Source organism: Lissotriton helveticus, chromosome 7 (assembly GCF_964261635.1).
Source record: "Lissotriton helveticus chromosome 7, aLisHel1.1, whole genome shotgun sequence".
Lineage (NCBI taxonomy): Eukaryota > Metazoa > Chordata > Amphibia > Caudata > Salamandridae > Lissotriton > Lissotriton helveticus.
In genome coordinates, this window is record NC_136068.1 from 1,848,471,886 (window position 1) to 1,848,489,167 (window position 17,282).

Below are 17,282 nucleotides of genomic sequence, written 5' to 3' on the forward strand. Positions count from 1 at the left end.
GTAGAGAAATATCCTATATGTATAGGCAATGCTATGTACTTCAAAACAGTATTAGCCGTATCCTAAAGTGGAGCCTTGTCCGGGAACGCGTCCTGTAGTCAGCACATCACATTCCAGGTGATTTATTGGCAGAGCTGGGTTTGGCACCCAGTTGAATTGGGCATCCCCTAAGTCAGCCGAGGACAGCTTTGTTTCAAAGAAGTGCCAAAAAGCAGGGGAAACACAATCAGATGGGATGCCAGATATCATACAACACGTTTGCTTGATTAGGCAATCTGAGGAAAACATAGATTTCTTTTTTTTAAGTTATCTGCAACTTTTGTTAGGGCTACTTTGTTAACATACAGACAATTTCAAAATGTCACGGTACATCCTGTTATTGTTTACAAAACGTGCGTTGACAAATGTTTTAGGGTATAAACCGTGAAGAATAATTAAAAACAGAAAGGTAATTCAGGGTAAAAAGACATTTTTATTATGGACTTAAATAGGTAAGAAACTCCACCCGCTAAAATCCACCTCACCCACCTCCTACGATTTTCAGTGAATCGATGGAATACGCATGTAACAGTTTTGATACGTTGACTGAGTCTATAAAGCGAAAATATAAAATTAATGTACACATGAAAAGCAGTACACCTATTTCGACTTCCTTGAGTCTCATCAGCACAGTGCAACTTGTGAGAGATTCAGCTGCTCTCTGAAGGCAGCTTTTGGGAAGGGAAGAGTCACAAATAACTGCGTATAAGTGTTCGTTTAAACAGTCTGTCAATGGTTTTGTGTCATCCTTTAAAGTTAATGATCTTTTTACGCGCTTTTCTTCATATGCGGACTCTTTGGTGCAGATCCACTTCCAGTTCCCATAACATTCTGCACTCTTAACTTTCTGATAACTCAGATAAGCACATTCAGAGTGATCTTCAACCACAAACCTGCAAAACAAAGAGAACAATTTAGAACTAAATTTTCTGCAAGTTTCCGCTTGGTGCGGATCCAATGCTGCTAAAGGGCTTAAACACTAATACATATTTGAAATACAACAGAATTTGGAAAATATAGTATGCAAGTGCACCAGCCTGAATGGCATCCTGGCTGGACACACTCTGGACAGAAATTTGATGGCGATGACTGGATGTATTGCAAATTAATACAAGTGACAAGTGGGCTTCCAGGGAACCAGTCTCAGTCTAGGGATCCTCTGGATTCATATGTAACATTGTGCAGCAGTGGCCAAGAACTGCACAGCTACTTTATGGAGCAAGGATCCGCAATGCCAACAATTCTCTCCTACACAAGCTATTGATTTTGGCCATGGTTCTTAGACAGGCTGTAGGGCAGATGACTGCTGTGCAGCATGGCTAAAATAATTTTTAAGAGTGCCATGACATGGCCAGCAAAGCTGGGGAAGCAAGCTGACAACATAGCTGGAAGAGGCTGTGGCCACAAGGCGACAATGGAGGAGGGACAGAAGGGAAAGGAGCGGCAAGCTGACAACAGCGGGTGAGCAGATGGGTGGGGCTGGGGAAGAAAATGGACAAGGGCCTCTTGAGGAACACAAGACTAGCAACTGAGAGAGGGTGAGAAAGAGGAACTTGGGTGAGATTAAAAAAAAAGCATACGATTTTAACCATGGCAATTCGTGAACCAGCAAAGCGACAACTAAATAAAACAAGCATTGACAAAATGAATAGGTCATACCTATGCAAGAGCTATTGGCTTTGGCAATGTGTTTTAGCCATCATGTACACCATTGTGGCCAACGTTCAGCAAGGCTAAAAGTTACTGGCGTGGAGTGGGGGGCGAGTATAATGGAGAGGGGTAGACTGGGGTAGAGTGGAATGGGGTAGATTGGGGTAAAGTGGAATGGGGTAGTTTGGCATAGAGTGGAACGAACGAAGAGTGGGTTAGATTTGGATTGGGGATAATTGGATTGGAGTGTATTTGAGTAAATTGGAGTGGGGGAGTTGGGTAGATTAGCATGGTAGATTGGAGTGGGGTAGATTGCATTGATGTTGATTGGGATGGATTGGGGTAGACTGAAGTGAAGTAGATTTGGGTATATAGCAGTGAGGTAGATTGGAGTGGGGTACATTGGAATGGCGTAGATTGGGGTAGTGAGGAATGGGATAAATTGGGGTATATTGGAGTGGAGTATATTGGGGGTTTGGAGTAGATTGGAGTGGAGTGAGGTAGACGGGAGAGGAGTTGATTGGGTGGCTTAGTAAGGTAGAATAGAATTTGGGCGGACTAGATTGGGGTAGCATGGAATGGGGTAGAATGTTATAGAGTGATGTGGGGTGGATTGGGGTGGGGTGGAGTAGACTGGAGTGGGGTGGAGTAGAATGGGGCATACTGGAGTAGAGTGTTGTACAGTGGGGTAGAATGGATATATCACAGGCACAAATGTGGTGACAATCACATAGAGATGCTGCAACATGCACCTCCAGATAACAAATGGCATCTGATTTCACGCAAAACACATCTGGAGCAGACTGAGGTAGATTGGAGTGAGGGAGATTGAATTGGGGTAGATTGGGATGAAGTGGGGCAGATTGGAGTGGAGTTGGATAGAGTGGTGTGGGGTAGATTGGGATGAGGTGGGGTAAATTGAAGTGGGGTAGATTGGGTTAAGGTGAGGTAGATTGGAGTGGAGTAGACTGGGGTAGATGGGAGTGGTATAGATTTAAGTAGGGCAGACTGAATGGGGTATACTAGAGTAGGGTAGTTTGGGATCAAGTGGGGTAGGGTAGATTCTAGCGACATGGAATGGGGGTGGAATGGGTAAGATTGTATTGCAATGGGGTAGATGTGAGTGTCATGTGGTAGACTGGAGTGAAGTGGCTTAGGGTAGGGTAGAGAAGAATGAATTGTGATAGCTTGGGGTTGAGTGGAATGGGGTAGATTGGGGTTGAGTATAGTAGGGTAGATTGGGGTCGGGTGGAGTGGGGTAGATTGGGGTGGAGTTGGATAGATTGTAGTGGAGTTGAGACCAGAGTGAAATGAAGTGAAGTGAGATAGTCTGGCAAAGATTGGAGAAGAGTGGGTATAGATTGGCGTGGAGGGTAGTGGGGTAGTTTAGGGTGGAATGTCGTAGGTTGGGTGAATTAAAGCACTGTAGATTAGAGAGGGGTAGAGGTTGCACTCGGGTGGAGTGGACTGGATTGGGGTAGATTAGAGTGAAGTGGAATATATTGGGGTCAAGTGGAGTTGTTGAGGTAGAATGGAGTGGGATAGATTGTGATGAGGTAGATTGGAGTAAGGTAGATTGGGGTGGGGTAGACTGGAGAAGGGTGGGGTGGGCTGGATTTGGTGGGTTAGACTAGAGTATAGTGGAATGGAGTAGATTTGAGTGGAGTAAGTAGATTGGAGTGAAGTAAATCTGGGTAGATTTAGGTAGAGTGATGTATGGTAGACTGGAGTGGAGTGGGTTAGATTAGAGTAGAGCAGAGTTGTATAGATTGTATTGGAGTTAAGAGTGCAGTGGGGTAAATTAGAATGGAGTTAATTGGACTGGGTTATATTGAAGTGGAGTGCAGTATACTAGAGTGAAGTCAGATAGATTTGAGTGGAGAGGAATGGGTTAGATTGAAGTGATTTGGGATGGATTGGGGTATATCGGAGCAGAGTTGGATAGATTTGACTGACGAGTACTAGATTGGGTTGGAATGGGGCAGATTGGAGTGAAGTGAAGTTGATTGGGGTAGTGTGGGTAGAGTGAGGTAGATTGTAGTGGGGTAGATTGTAGTGGAGTGGGGTAGATTGGACCATAGTGGGGTAGACTGGATTGAAGTGGGGTAGACTGGGTTTGAGTGGGATAGATTGAAGTGTGGTAGATTGAGGTAGGATAGATTGGAGTGGGGTAGATTGGAGCGGGGTGGGTAAATTGGGGTGGGATAGATTGGAGTAGAGTAATGTAGATTAGAGTTAAGTGGGGCATAGTGGGTCAATGGAGTTACTTAGATTGGTATGAGGTAGAGGGGAGTGGGGTAAGTGGTGTGGAGTGGCGTAGGTTGGAATGGCATGGAGTTGAGGTGCATGGTGTGTTGTAGGGTGTCTCTGAGGGGAGGGGTGCATGGTGGAGTGGCAAGTTGTAGATTGGAGTGGTGTCGGAGAATGGAGTGGAGGGTCATAGAGTGGAGTCAGATAGATTAGAGTGGAGAGGAATGGGGTAGATTGAAGTGGTTTAGAATAGACTGGGGTATATCGGAGCAGAGTTGGATAGATTTGACTGACGAGTACTAGATTGGGTTGGAATGGGGCATATTGGAGTGAAGTGAAGTCGATTGGGGTAGTGTGGGTAGAGTGAAGTAGATTGGAGTGGTGTAGATTGTAGTGGAGTGGGGTAGATTGGACCGTAGTGGGGTAGACTGGATTGAAGTGGGTTAGACTTGGGTAGACTGGGTTTGAGTGGGATAGATTGAAGTGTGGTAGATTGAGGTAGGATTGGTTGGAGTGTGGTAGATTGCAGTGGGGTAGATTACAGTGGGGTGGGTAAATTGGGGTGGGATAGATTGGAGTAGAGTAAGGTAGATTAGTGTGAAGTGGGTCATAGTGGGTCAGTGGAGTTAGTTAGATTGGAACGGGGTAGAGGGGAGTGGGGTAAGTGGTGTGGAGTGGCGTAGGTTGGAATGGCATGGAGTTGAGGTGCATGGTGTGTTGTAGGGTGTCTCTGAGGGGAGGGGTGCATGGTGGAGTGGCAAGTTGTAGATTGGAGTGGAGTGTCGGAGAATGGAGTGGAGGGGCATAGAGTGGAGTAGAGTGAGGTAGTGTGGAGTATGCATTGTGTGGTCCTACACTATCATCACAGACAACACATTTTCAATTGAAATGACCATTACAGTAGCACAGAAATATGGTTTTATACAAACAATAATGTGTGCAGGTCAACTTCCAGTTTGTCGAGTTTTGATGATATTTAAATGTTTGTTTCAGTCACACTTCAGCTTAACAAAAAGAATATGCTTAATTTGAGATCATTCTAATATATTCTGAAACATCAACACCGTTTTAATGTTTTTCATGTGCAAGAACAATAAAAACATCCCACAGCCTCTCCTCTTACATGGATAATCTGCAGGATTGTCACATAAATGCTCTCACTTTGAAGTTACAGAAAGAAAAGTAAACACCACATCTGTATTTGAATGCATAGCAAACATGCAAAGATAAGAAGAACATTTAAAAGTCTGTTTACAGAAAGCTCATTTGTGGAAGAGTACAGTAAACAAGGTTTTTGCAGCAGGAGGGATTAACTGAAGCTCGACAGCTAAAAGCACATAAAGCCAGCAAATAGCAAATAAATGTGTTATAAACAACAAAGCCAATGGTAAACAATGGGCGGAATGGAATCACAGTACAGATTTCTGAATGTGGACACTGGACACCACTTCCTGCTCCCAGTGAAAGGGGGGACAGGAACAGGGACGAATGAGGAAGAGCAGAGACAAGTTCTGGTCATGACTAGTATAGTATTAGTTAGGGGAATTAAGTATATTTAGAAGTAACACATAGTGTGGCATCTGGTATATACTATATGAATTGACTTCTGAAAATGAATGGGATTTAAAACTCTGTGCTGCAGTCCCAAAGTCCCAATATGGAGAAGCCTTGCAAGATGTGGGAGCCATCTTGGAGTCAAGACCAAACAAAAGGCTAAAGAAAGCGCCACAAGAAAGCCACTGTAAGATCTGGGACATATACCAGTGCTCATTTTAACAGCCTAAAATAAAGGAAACACTAGTACACTAGTGATCAAAAAATGCTGCACATTAATAAGTGAGCAAAGCATAAAAAGGGGCCAGAATCAATGTAGTAGTATAGACTGCATCACACAAAGGCAGAATGTGCACAAACTCAAACACACAATAGTTATAAAACACAAAGACTGTTAATATATAGTTGAGCACTTGAAAGTGTAGGAACACATGAAAAGACAGGGGAAGAAGAGGCTCAACAAGGCCGTGGGGCAAATCAGGCTATTCCAAAAACCTTCTCTCAAGAATCTTCATAACGTTCAAAGCCTGGCAAAGGAGAAGTCAAAGGAATCATTCTTATCAAAACTCTCCAAAGAATTGGCTAGAAGACTTAAGACAAAAGTCCCAATATAAAACCATCACCTAAAGTGAACTAAGGGCAAAAATGAGAAATCATTTGGACACATGGTGAGTCCCAAGCGGGAATTTGAACTAACAAAATGCAACAAACAAAATGAACTGAGCATCAATCTCTTTTGAAGCCCAGTGAATTCAGAAGCGCTGTTTCAGATGGAAGAACTCGAGGAGAGTTGAACTGCACTGGCACCGGGCAAATGCTTGAGTGTCATCAGAGCCCCAGGCACAAATACTCGAGGCAGTGATTGGGAAAAATGTAACTCTTACGTCCATCCCATCATAATATGAGTGGTAATTGGGGGGGGCATTAGGGAAAACGCAGCTCTGATGTACATTTATCTCATCCTATTGGAAATCAACAGAGTGGGATGGAAAGGATGTTCGAAAAGACTATTGAAGCGGGAGGAGTTTAAAAAAAGTGTGGGAGGGGGTAGGGGAGAGTACTTGAAAACACTACAGAGAGGGAGAAAGTAGGTGCTTGAAAACACTACAGAGAGCGAGTGGGGGGCTTAGGAGTTTGAAAGCACTACAGAAAGCGGGAGCCGGTAGGGACTTGATACCACTACAGAAAGTGGGAGAGGGTAATGTAGTGTCTAGCAGGACACGTTCTAGTGTTCAGCTGGCAGCTGTCTTCCCAGCCACTCCCTTCAGGGCTGGACACACTCGCTCCCTCAGCCATCCACCAAGGTGTCACGAGTGACGTGGCCCCGCCAATAAAAGTGCCCGAGTGCACATGCTCGAGGCCATTTACTGTACCATACCACCTGGTGTCCGTGTCAGTCATTGCCATCATGTGGGCCTAAGAAGGCCCAACACCACATTGGCGACCAGGTGGGCAGCCAACCTCGCATGCCTACTGCTCTGTGCTTTCTCCTTCGTGGGGGAGGAAATGTGCCCAGCAGGCGGTACCTCCCACCGAGCTGCCTACAGCCACCTGTGACGGCAGTGATGCTCGAACGTGACACCGATCTCCTCATCCAAGGGGCAATTACCGGAGACCAGCCGTGCCTCATCCCCGCTGGCATCTGAGGTGGAGGAGAGGATATGCAACCCTGGTGAGGACTAGTGCCCCGCGATGCCAGCAATGCATCCCCAGAGGCACAAGGAATCAATGTCGTGGGAGGCCCCGCGCCGGCTGCTCGAGCGCACCTCATAGGCCGCGAGTGCAAGGGAGGCCGCCGCAGCCGCTGAGGATGAGATCGCCTTTCAGCAGCCCACCATGTGGTTAGCCAGAGTACTGTGGACAAGGATGGGAGAGGCCACCCCACCAAGAATGTGTGCCTCTGCTGCCACCCCAAGCCTTCATGATACTCACACTGTGTCGGGCTGTGAGCGAGAATCTGTGCCTGCTGAGCCTTTGGTTCCTCTCTGCATCTGCTTTTGTGTGGCTCACGGGGGACGTACAACCTGCGACATCTGAGCAGCCATCGGAATGCTGGAGGAGAGGGCCCAGCAAATTCAGTACCCACAGCGTGGCCTCAGGAAAGCTTTGGAGGCCTCCGTTCAACAAGACAGTGCCACCTAGCGGTCAACTGTGGATCCTCCGCCTCCACGGTCGCATCAAGTCAAGCTGCCCAGCCAGCCTGCCTGCAGAAACGCAGAGGCTGTCCTGAACCTGCATGGATGGTGCTCAGGAGGAGAAGCGTTGCCGAAGCCTGAGTGGAACGCCCCTAGTGGCCGTATGCCTGCACTGCCGTTTGTGAACAGAGCACCTGCATTAGAGTCCCCAACAATTGCCAGCATCCTCAGCACACTGTGAGGCCAGAAGCACAACCTCTGTAGTGTCAAAGGCAAATGCCCACACCTTACCCCCAGCCCAGAGTTCAGCTCGACTGGAGGACCCCTGAGAGGGGATGTCAACACAATTTATCAGGAGCACAGGAAATCACAAAACAGAAAAGCCAGCAGTGCCCCTGCTTACCTCGAAATGCCTGCGGCAGCCAGAGAAGCCTTCTCTCTCTTCAAAGGAGAGCCTCCCGGCCGGAGTCTCAGGTATCAGCTGGGACCAGTGAAAAGGAACTGTGACAGTGCCACTTGGTGGCTAGTAGTTGCATCGCATGCTGCCCAGGAAGGAGCACAACACGGGAATTCCTGCAACAGAAAGCAGTAACCACACTCCCAGCACAGACTCGCCAACAGGAGAGTGGTGTTTTCGAAATTTCTTCCAGCCCCCATGCTGCTGTCATGGTGGGAACTACCCAATTGAAAACAATTACAGTCGAGCTGTAAGAGGGGAACAGTAGCACCACTGCCAACAGGGTCGGATTGGGATCACAATTCGGCCCGGGCACTGACGAAAAAAGTGGCCCACATTCAAGAGGCGTGGCCCATATTTAAGGGGCGTGGCCCACATTCAAGGGGCGTGCCCTTTCATGAAACACCATTTGCACAGACAAGGAATGAAAGTGGGAGGATACTGTTCTTGCACAGGACACAGGGCCAAGGTGACAATGGCCTACATGCTGAGCAACTAAAAAAAATAGCAAGGCCCCTTTCTGTCACAAAATTATTCCAGCCCTCCAGCACAGGAGCACCTGAAAAGCAGCAAAGCCCCTGCTATTACTAACCTACTTAGCCCTCCCCAGACCTTCATCTCAGGGGCACATGAACAGAGGTAAGGCCCCTGCAATTAGTAAATTAATCAGCCCTCTAGGCCTCGGGAAAGTGTCCTGGCAGGGGAGCACAAAACACAGCTTTCTGGGTCATCCAAGGTATCCGGGTAGCCAGGGTGGAGGCTGAGGTGAAGCTGGTGCATGGGAAGTGCCTTCCCAGTGTGTTCTGGCAGTTTGAGTGTTTACCATTTACTGTAGTATTACCCTTGTACCTGTGTATGGTACCCTTTTGTAACTTCCACACGTCACTTTTCTCTGGTATCACACTGTATGCTACCTCTCACTTTTGTTTGCTTTAGATACTTGCACAAGTGCCACCATTGCCTACGTAACATTTGTTCTTGTGCTGGAGTGTCTGCCATTTATTGCAGTATTATACCTCTACTTGTACTTTGTACGCTTTTGTAACCTGCACACATATCACTTTTTCCCCCTGTAATGTACCGATTGCTACCTCATGTATTTTGGTTGCTCACTATTGTTACTTTTGATTCATGTAACTTAACGTTTGCTTTTGTAATTTGTCCACTTGTAATTTTTCTCCTCATGTATTATTGCTGTTCCTAGTGTGAAGTGCTCTGACACCTTCGGGTAAAGTCCGCGCTATATAAAATCGCATAAATAAAATAAAACAAAATTCCAAACATCACCTGACCCCACAGCAAGACCCATTCTTCCTCGCCCACTATGCCCTGAATGTGAAGGGCTGTGGGCGAGATGTTTAGACTAACACCGTTTCTGGGCTGCATGGGCCCCAGGGGGGCCGAGGTGAAAATGGCTCAAAGGCCTGAGAAACACCTGGCCCCCAGGGAGGCCGATTCTTGCAAACAATAACCCCTCCCCAGCCCAGCCTCAGCTTGATTGCTTGGCAGGGCAGGGGTGAAGGAGAGGCCACAGCTGACAATCGCTGTCCGGCCGCACAGCGAGGCTGCTTTCATTTTCTCTGTCTGTCTCCGTGCACTCTGTGGGACGGTTTTTTCTCCCCTTTCCTAGTCCACTCTCTGTGGACTGGGACAGGGGAGAAAAAAACAGGCCACAGAGGGCACTGAGGCACCGGCCCTTCGGCCCATGCCCGAATGCCCGCCTTGCCAATCCGCCCCTGACTGCCAACCCAGCACTGCTGCTACACGCACTGGTAGCAGGACGGACAGAGCAGCCAGGTCAGAGAGTAGAAAAACTGTACATCCCAGCAGGGCAAAGTTTGATTTCACCACCAGTGGAACTCGGCAGCCCCATAACACTGACAAGATGCGTCAGTCAGTCTGCAAGGCCCCAAAGCAGGAAGCCCAGGAAAGGGAGAAAAAGGCTGTGAACAACACGGACGGATGATAAGTGCACCACACGCCCTTCTGGGCTGCCTAGATTTTCAAAGGATGAAGACTGTTGCACTTCACCAAGGGCCACCAAGAAGCCCAAAGCCCCTCCAGGCCAGCGCTGATCAAACACAGGCAGCAACACCAAAGACAGCCGCCACCAGTAAGGGTGGAAGATCAGCCAAACTTAACATCTAATGGTAGCTGTCCCCACCATCAGCACAAGAAAGACTGGTGCAGAGAGCACACCGCAAGTGGCTGCCCAACAACACCGCCAGAAGAGAGTGCCCAAGAAGAGGACAGAGCGCACAAAATTTGAGATGCACAGAGGACAGCACCAGTAAATCTAACAGCATGGGCAGGCACCCAGGAGATAGGGACATCTCCATACAGAAGCACTGCTGAACACAGCTCAGAGAGCAACTACATCTCTACTGCACCAGCGTAGCCCGGCAGTGGGCCGAAGACAATGCAGATTGTCCTCCCTCACAGTGCCTCAAGACGGAGTCATCGGTGACCGAAAGACAGGCAAGAGAGGAGTCGCGCACTCCATGTGGCAGGCCGCCACAGCAGCATATGCTCCAACAACAGGTGACACGTGACCAGACTTGGTTGCCGGTTGAATCCGCCCGTCACCCTGTGGTGTCCCTGATACAGCAAGCCACTACTGGCCCTGCCTTTAACATAGAACCCGATCTGGCCCAGTTGGAAGTATCACCGGCCTCACAGTGAGTCATTTCCCTTTCTCTGCCCGCTAACCATCTGTTTTTTACTGCTAGTATGGTAGGCCCCATGCCCTCCTCGATTTTGACCACCATTCCTCATTATTTTCTCCTTCCAGAACATTATACTCATGATTCAAATTCAGGTATTTATTGCACCGTCAGCCTCGTTCTTCCCACTGCGCCACTTTTACCAATAGCCGAGTGTTCGCTCACATGAGTTCTCTCTTTCTCTCTATAACCTATTCGATGCTGATGACGGCTCCCGGCCGTCATGAGTCACGGTTGGCTTGTGCTGATGACGGCCGGGAGCCGTCATGACCACGCCCGCGATAGGAATGTTCAGCACTGCGGCGGAATTCGCGCCGCAGTGATAAGGATAATTTTCAAAATGTTCTTCAAGTTTGATGTACAAACTTGTGGATATGGATGCAGCCTCTAAATATTAACGATTGTTTAACATCTATTAGTACTGCCTTTGCACGATTTGTTTGATAATTGTTGATTAATGAGTGATGACAGGCTGCAAACTCCAATTTGTTGGGCCCTGAACTGAATGTTCCATCTGTAACATTGCACAGTCAGTGCGGTTCTTTGAACATATCAAGCTTGTTTGTTCTATTTTTTGTTAGTGTATTGTTTTGACCTTTTTATCTTGAATGTGCTAGGCTCCTCTGGGGGCTATCAACCTTGAATTTTGACATTTGGAACTGGTTATAAATTGTTAATTGATTTACTTATTCATCTAATTTTGTCTAATATGCTTCACACACTCACACGCCACCCCACCACTTGTCCTCCCTCTGAATTTTGTAAAATGTTTACAACATACGAGATAATATTATAACTTGATCGGAAGTTTGTACGCCTTTTAGTCTATCGCAGCAATATGTTTTGAGTTTTCTAGTCCAATACACACACCTTTTTGTTTTTTGATCTTTTAACTGCGTGAAGTAACTTGTGCTATTGTTCGTATGCTCTTTCCACTTCTCCATAGGGTTTCCACACACATGAGGTGTTTTCTGCGCTGATTCAGCTCCTTGTGTTTAAATTTATTTTGGATTGTTGAACCTGTACAGTACTATGGTATTTGTTTATCCCCAGCCCTGAAGAGTCACGGGTACATTGCCCGCTTGATGAAACACGTGTCGGCTGTTTTTTTTCTTTGATGTCATCCTTCTGAAGAAGAAGGTTAAAAAATATTTCACCTTAACCCCTTGCATGCTGATGACGGCCCCCGTCCGTCATGCACTGCAGTGCTCGTGTGCTGATGGCGGCTGGGGGCCATCATAAACCCGCCCACTTGCGATTTTGCCGCACAGGAGCAGAATCGCGGCCACATGGAAGGGGTTAAAAGAAACCGTCTACTTGTGTCTATCTTGTCTCCATTCTTGCTGTTACATTGTGTTTCTTGAAACAGCCGCTCACTTATATCTACCTTAACGTGTGCACAGGACTTTTGTTACATGATAATACTTGAATGCCATAGTACACCAACAAAAGTAGTTGCACCTTTTTCCTCTTTGGATTGTCACGATGAGTACATTGGATATCATCCGAACGTGAAGACACCGGTCCGGAACACAGCAGGGTGAAAATTAGGCATGTTTAGAACTATACATCAGCATCAAGAAGCTCAGTACAAGTTCTGCTGGTTGTGACCATGACTGGGGACGAGGGGTCTGCCAGTCTCCTAAGCTGGATAAAGTGATGTTACCCAGGATAATCAAGAACACCTGCCTGGAGTAGAAGCTAAAGCCTGACCTGATACTAGAGAACCCTGCAAGATGAAAATTGCCTGAAAGGATGGGGAACCAGTGGGGATCATGCTGAGTGAGATTTTGAGCAGAGTATGTGATTCTGCTCCATCAGGACTGCCACACTGATTGTGTGATCCAACCGTGTGTGTTGTTCATGATCGCCATATGCCAGGTGGGGGCCACAGTAAATCTTAAGGGCTGTCACCTAGGTACAGCACTGTAGTGAAGACAGGAGAAACCCCCTGTGCAGTCCTGTGACCTGAAAAGGGATGCCACCTTGAGTGAAGGGACATGACCCCTGTATGCCAGGTGGGGGGACATGGAGAAAGCGGAGGGCAGTTGCCAGTGAACAATGTGCAACAATGAACTCAGAGCTTTGAAACTTGAGTTGTACCCTGGGTCTGCCATTGGAGACAGATAGTACTTACTGCGACAAAGGAAGAGCACCGTGGAGGTCCAGACCCTGTGCTGCATGCAACGAGTCGACTGCTCATCGCTAGCACCCACCAAAGTGAACCAAGACAAAGGACAGCTGAATGTTCCCCGGTCTACTATCTCATCTCCAGCAGAAGTGGGTAAGACTGCACCTCGAATCAAAAAAACTTTGTGAGGGGAATCTGCTCTGACTAGAGCTCCAAACGCACAGCAACACTTGACTTTGAAAAGTCACAGTGGGACTTTTACAACTCGTATGCTCCAGCTGGGCCTAACCTGGTTGTTGCCGCAAGAAAACGCAGAAAAACCCTAGTCCGCAGTTAAAAAAGCGAGGCACTGATGTCTGCACAGACATTGTTAGACTATAGCTCTTATGAAGAGTATGTTATTATTTAGTGTGTAGTGTCACTTTTTGGACATAGAGTTATTGAGGTTGCTGAACGTACGTTTCGTTGTGAGCCTGTGTTCATGTTTCACTTACGTTATCCTGAAGAAGCCTTGAACTGCTCAGGTTGTGGTACTAGAGAGAGGGAAGGGCTGAAGGGGCACTTGGCCCAGTTGCTCAGGATCCATAGTAGGTCGAGCTCTGGGAAATCAGGAGTAAAGGGCCTCAATCACCATCGAGGGCCCAGTAGCTCCTGCTTGTCCCATGAACCTTCGAAAAGGGTTCTAGCAATGACACGCCATTTACTTGGTTTTGCCATACCGTCATTGGGCCTGGGCATTAGATGAGATAGATGGGTGCTTTGGGGCGGAATGGTCACTAATGACCTCTGCCTTCTCCAGACTTTATTAAGCCATTTTGAATAAAAATGCAGCCCTAATCTCCTAATTCAAGACAGATACTGGTCTCTTACATGCAGTCAGTCCACCTGTAACTGGTGACTCAGCCTTCAGAAAGTATGTAATTTGAGTAAGTTTTTTCTGTGAACAGTTCATCATATGGCTTTAGAAACTTAAACATGTCAGGCACTGAGTTAAAGAAAAGACTGAGGACTTGCCAGTTGCTGAATTCGGTGTCATCGACCCATCTCCATTGTTGATCAGTTTCCCTCTGCAGACCAATCCAGTGATCACGCTTCCCTTTGTAACGGAGCATGAAATCCTGTAAACACAACAAAATAACGGAACATTCTGAAATACCCAGATTAAAGTTCAACACAGTAGTTCGTGGTGTTGCAGACTGACAGATTTCCAGAATGAATTAAGAATACATCTAGGAGACATTTGTGACTTATGAAGAGAAAAACAAAACAGCAACCTGAATTTGAACATTTAAAGTTTGATGTACTCATTTGGCCAACTTGATTCATACTAAATGTTAGTTGGTCACTGGAAAACAAGCTAATTTGATGCACATAACTGCCCTATAGTGTTTATATTGCTCTGCAACAGACTGATCAACTAATTTGATATGGATCTGCATAGGATAACTGTAGAGAGGTAGCGGTAAAATTCAACGTTTATCTCTACACACATGTAGGACAGCCACTTTGCCATCTATCTGTAACAACCTATTACCACAAAAAAGATGTTGTGAATGAAATCGTAGAAAGGAACCACCACAGGCTGGCGTCACAAATAGATTTCAATGGCTGTCCATGGATGCCCACCTTCCAGGAACCACTACTTCTCTAGGCAAGCAGCCGTAGAATTTGTTTTCCTCTACTTGAGGAAATCATGGACTTGCTTATGGCCTTGCTCAACACCTTTACCTGCTGTCAGAACATTGTAGGTGTTCTGTTCGCTGAATGACAAGTGAATTATAGTCACCACACTGCACATAATGGTGGATGGAACATAAGCCACCTTGTCAAGGAGTACACAGTGAGGCAAAAACATAAAATCTTAACTATTTATTGTATTTATTTATTTAAAAGGTTTTATATAGCACTGGCTAGACCCAGGGGTATCAGAGTGTTTTACAGGAGGTACAATAATCAATACATTGCAATAAGAGCCAATATAAGGAAAGCAGATAAATATGAATGTTATTTACAAAAGTCAAATAATAAGCTCACGTGGGTAGAGAGTAATTAAATTAGGGTGGGTGTATAGAGGTGAACAAGATGAGATAAAATAGGGGGATAAGGAGAGTTGGAGTTAGGGGAGTGGGGGAATGGGAGATCAGTGAGAGGCCATGCAGTAGGCTAGATGTCATACTTAAAGGTAGAGGCAGGGAGGCTAGGGGGGGATCACTGACATAATATCGATGTCATAAATATCGATGTAGCAAAATATTGATTAAAAATATATAATACCAAAATATCGACTTCCTATCTCCAAACCGGTAAGTACAAAAAGATCGAATCAAAAATATCGATGTAAAAAATATAGTTAGTCAAAATATCGAATTTTTAAAATATTTTACAAATAATGTAAAAGTAATTAAATAATAAATATAATTAACTTAAACATACTTAAAAAACTTAAATAACCTTAAAATTAATAAATAATTAATTTAAGTTAAAAATAAATAAACATACAATTAAATGTGTTAAAACATATATATATATATATATATATATAAACATAATATTAATAAAAAAATATACTATATTTTTACCATAGGATAGCAGGAGGGTAACATTTACTATTACCACTCCAGTAAATGCAACAGTAGAGAAAGCGTTGGATAGCGTAGGGGTAAAAATTACTATTCCCACTCCAGAGAGTGCAACAGTAGGGAAAGCGTTGGATAGCGTAGGGGTAAATATTACTATTCCCACTCCAGAGAGTGCAACAGTAGGGAAAGTGTTGGATAGCGTAGGGGTAAAAAATACTATTCCCAGTCCAGTGAGTGCAACAGTAGGGAAAGCGTTGGATAGCGTAGGGGTAAAAATTACTATTCCCACTCCAAAGAGTGCAACACTAGGGAAATTGTTGGATAGCGTAGGGCTAAAAAATACTATTTCCACTCCAAAGAGTGCAACAGTAGAGAAAGCATTGGATAGCGTAGGGGTAAAAATAACTATTCCCACTCCAGAAAGTACAACAGTAGGGAAAGCGTTGGATAGCGGGAGGGTTAAAATTACTATTTCCACTCCAGAGAGTGCAACAGTAGGGAAAGTGTTTGATAGCGTAGGAGTAAAAATTACTATTCCCAATTCAGTGAGTGCAACAGAAGGGAAAGCGTTGGATAGCGTAGGGGTAAAAATTACTATTTCCACTCCAGTGAGTGCAACAGTAGGGAAAGCGTTGGATAGCGTAGGGGTAAGAATTACTATTCCCACTCCAGAGAGAGCAACAGTAGGGAAAGCATTGGATAGCGTTGGCATAAAATTTACTATTCCCACTCCAGTGAGTGCAACAGTAGGCAAAGCATTGGATAGTGGGAGGGTAAAAATTACTATTCCCACTCCAGGGAGTGCAACAGTAGGGAAAGCGTTGGATAGCGGAGGGTTAAAATTACTATTCCCACTCCAGTGAGTGCAACAGTAGGGAAAGTGTTAGATAGCGTAGGGGTAAAAATTACTATTCCCACTCCAAAGAGTGCAACAGTAGGGAAAGTGTTGGATAACGTAGGAGTAAAAATTACTATTCCCACTCCAGTGAGTGCAACGCTTCGTGCCAGGAGCTGCGGGGCGCTGAGGATTGCAAGCGCTAAAGAGGACTCGGTGTACCAGGAGTCCCTGGGGCCATCAGCTGCTGACTGTTACCTGCCCCTCCCACCGGCTACTTAACAACTCGCGTCACCCGCTATGCGGAACGCGAGCAGACGCGCGCCGGACGAAGCCCGGACAAAGGGCGGGCCGTCTGTGGCCGTCCATGGCAGGACGAGGCAGGGCTGGGCCACGGACTTTGGTTCTGGGACTGGTTCTGGGTCCCTGAGGTAGCCCGTATCGGTCTTGGTAATTGAGCCCACAACCTATTCATTTTTATATTGGGACTGTATTTGTTTTTTCAGTTGCATTCCTGTTTGTCTGTTCCCAGGACTGCGTTTCTTTAACAGTATTTTAACACCTTCAATGCTGCAGTGATTCATCTTGGATGCTGCAGATCCCTATTTCCCATTGTTCATGACGAGCACAGCTCGTCATGAGCACACGAGCAGTGTACTGCATGACGAGCTGAGCTCGTCAAGAGCATGGAAGGCGTTAACAGGATAAGGGAATATTATTTTGTTCCTTATTAAGGCTTTTCGGATTTTTATAATTTGTTGTAAGCATTTTGAGAGAGTCAATTATGTCTAAAGGTAATAATGTCAACACCCGTCCTGCTTTAGCTACTCTTGACAATTACCTTGTAAAAGTGGTAGACAAAATTAACAAAGAACGCCGTCTATCATTGGGCCGGGGGAGTCCCTCTGTTCCATTACCCAGTCCACCCA

At 46.0% G+C, this 17,282-nt stretch overlaps 1 protein-coding gene across 1 annotated transcript in view; it reads right to left on the reverse strand.

Annotated features, from left to right (window-relative positions):
- Window positions 1–266: 266 nt before the first annotated feature.
- The window catches only part of LOC144769741 (killer cell lectin-like receptor subfamily B member 1B allele B), a 32,363-nt gene continuing 15,347 nt past the window's right edge, over window positions 267–17,282 (reverse strand). The window contains exons 4-6 of the mRNA XM_078653921.1: window positions 13,954–14,057; window positions 638–932; window positions 267–275 (exon numbers count right to left, since the gene is read on the reverse strand). Coding sequence (XP_078510047.1) covers window positions 267–275; window positions 638–932; window positions 13,954–14,057 — 408 coding nt within the window. The remainder of the gene's footprint in view (window positions 276–637; window positions 933–13,953; window positions 14,058–17,282) is intronic.